Here is a 2,351-nt window from a genome sequence, read left to right on the forward strand (position 1 = left end):
GTTTATCTGAATTATCTAAAAACAATTAATGAGACATTATTGTTCTATGCAATATATTTTGTGTTTAATAATTAAGTTTGTTTTTATCATGATATATAATCTTTTTTTTTTTAAGATTCTAAGTAATGAGTTTACCAGTAATTATATTATAGTTTTTGTTTCGGCAATATATTTCAGCTCTAGGCAGGGATGAAATATTGACAGGTTAAAAGTCTTCATTTAGCTATTGCCATTGTTTCTACTCCTGATAGCATACAGTACTGAAAATCTGAAGAGTGAATTCACATGATTTTTTTTTCTAAATAGCTCTTGATGTGCTAACACTTTACAAAAGGAGCCTATGTTTCTATTTCTTCATGTAGTTCTCAGTCTCAGATATATTTCTCAGTGCAAAGTGCACATTTGCCAGAGATCTTCTATCCATTACTGAAATCTTTAAATAATTTGAAGAGAAACAACTGTTATAAAGAAACCTATTTATTCAACCTTTATATATGTATATATATATATATAAAATACATATTATTGCATTCCTCTTTCCTGTCACTTCTGTTCTTCGGTAGTAGGCTCAGTTTTACTATTTGGCACATTCTTGACAGCATTGCCAAACAGAGAAGCAAAAAGAATATTAACGGCACCATCATCCATTTGTGGAGGGTAGCAAGGCGCTAAATACTGCTGAAGTTTACTCATAACCTGCAAGGAAAGGAATTAAGACCATGAGAAAGGACTAGACAAACATACACAGAAAAGAAAATGATTTTCACAAATTATAAAGATACTGTTGATTTCCTTACGCAAAACTCAAATTACATGAACCTCTTGAACATGTCAAAATATGATGAAACATTTTACAAAATCATTTAATGTTGTGTTTGGATTACTTACATCGAACCTAATTTTCCGTCCCTTGCTGGCTTTGGTATCAACTTTCTTCTTAGCTTTCTTACGTAGGTTTTGGATTTCAATCCATTTCCTTGACACATCTGTCATGTCTTCTGATAGTGCCACCTTGGCTTTCAGTACCTCTTCCAGTGACCTTGTATAAAAGTCACTATCGTCAAATATCTCTGGGTCATATTCTTCCTGTCCCACCTAAGTAGATAAGAAATGTCCTTTATGTTTAGTTTAACATATGGGGGGAAAGACAAGTTAATGAAGGATACACAATATTCTCCCACCTTGACACCTATATTATCTTCAACCGAGTATGTGCATTCACCTGTTTTGCATTTTACACATTAATTTCAATAAATACACCTTGAACTCTACAGGAAAATGTTCAATCTGTCTGAAATTGTACCTCAAAATTAATATTAAATTTAATTCTAGCAATAGTAAACATGTCATTTGAGTGACACTATTAACCCCTATGATCTGGATGCTGTGACATCATGTCATGAAAAAAAATTGGCTTAAGGACTGAGTGACGTGAACATGCCACTGTAGAAAAATTTGGCTGTGGGCCTGGGTGACGCAAACTTGCCATCGTGAGAGTTTCAGCTGAAGGCCAGGGTTATGGGAATGATTTGCCACGAGTGTACAAAGCTCTTGGAGAATGATTAGACTCATTTGGCATCTAGGAGGGGTCTTTTGCATTATTTCCATCAATAAATGAGTGTGGAATGTGTTGTCCATAAGCCATGGCTGGAAGAGTGCTGGCTCTAGGAAGGATGCTATTTCCCCACTAAGGATCCTACTCATGACTGGTGGTGCAGATTGTACTACAGAAAATTGAATATTCAAAAGAAGAAAAAAATCACAAATAACAAAATACTACTTATTGTTATCCTTTTTGCTATGGACTACCTAGAGAGATGATATGGAGTCTGTGCAAAGATAACAGTCTATTATGATCTGAATAACGCAAATCAAATGACACATATATATATTGGAAAATTGCAAAAATACTTAAGCAGAAAAAAGAGAATAACATTGCAATGGGGATGCATGGGGTCTTGTCATATGAGTGCATCTGGGCCTGGCCAACAAGAAGCACACTTGTCAGTGTGTCCACTCAAGCCCATCTGGATCCAATGGGTTAAGCAAATGAACTAAGAAAGTAATTGATATTGTATAATTTATCCATATAATTATTTTGTATAAGATGGTATTTCTCTTAATCTAAGTGTATATAAATAACACCTCTAATAAGTAATATTAATCTCAGTAGATTGTTTCTTTGTACGATTATACAGTCTTAAAAAAAAAAATAATAAAATAAAATAAAATAAAATCATTGTAAAATTATCACTTTTTTTAGGCTCAAAAATACTTATATGAACAAATGCCTACTTTACTAAACATATATTATTATGAATTATTCAGTGAGTTTCAAGATATCATCATTA

General features: G+C 33.0%; 1 protein-coding gene across 1 annotated transcript in view; it reads right to left on the minus strand.

Moving 5' to 3' along the window:
- Positions 1 to 461: 461 nt before the first annotated feature.
- Positions 462 to 2,351, minus strand: part of LOC119574223 (protein AATF-like) — a gene marked incomplete in the record, with an annotated part of 7,835 nt that continues 5,945 nt past the window's right edge. Inside the window, 2 exon segments of the mRNA XM_037921377.1 lie at positions 462 to 696; positions 889 to 1,095. Coding sequence (XP_037777305.1) covers positions 544 to 696; positions 889 to 1,095 — 360 coding nt within the window.

The sequence above is a fragment of the Penaeus monodon genome, chromosome 1 (assembly GCF_015228065.2).
Source record: "Penaeus monodon isolate SGIC_2016 chromosome 1, NSTDA_Pmon_1, whole genome shotgun sequence".
NCBI classification, from domain to species: domain Eukaryota; kingdom Metazoa; phylum Arthropoda; class Malacostraca; order Decapoda; family Penaeidae; genus Penaeus; species Penaeus monodon.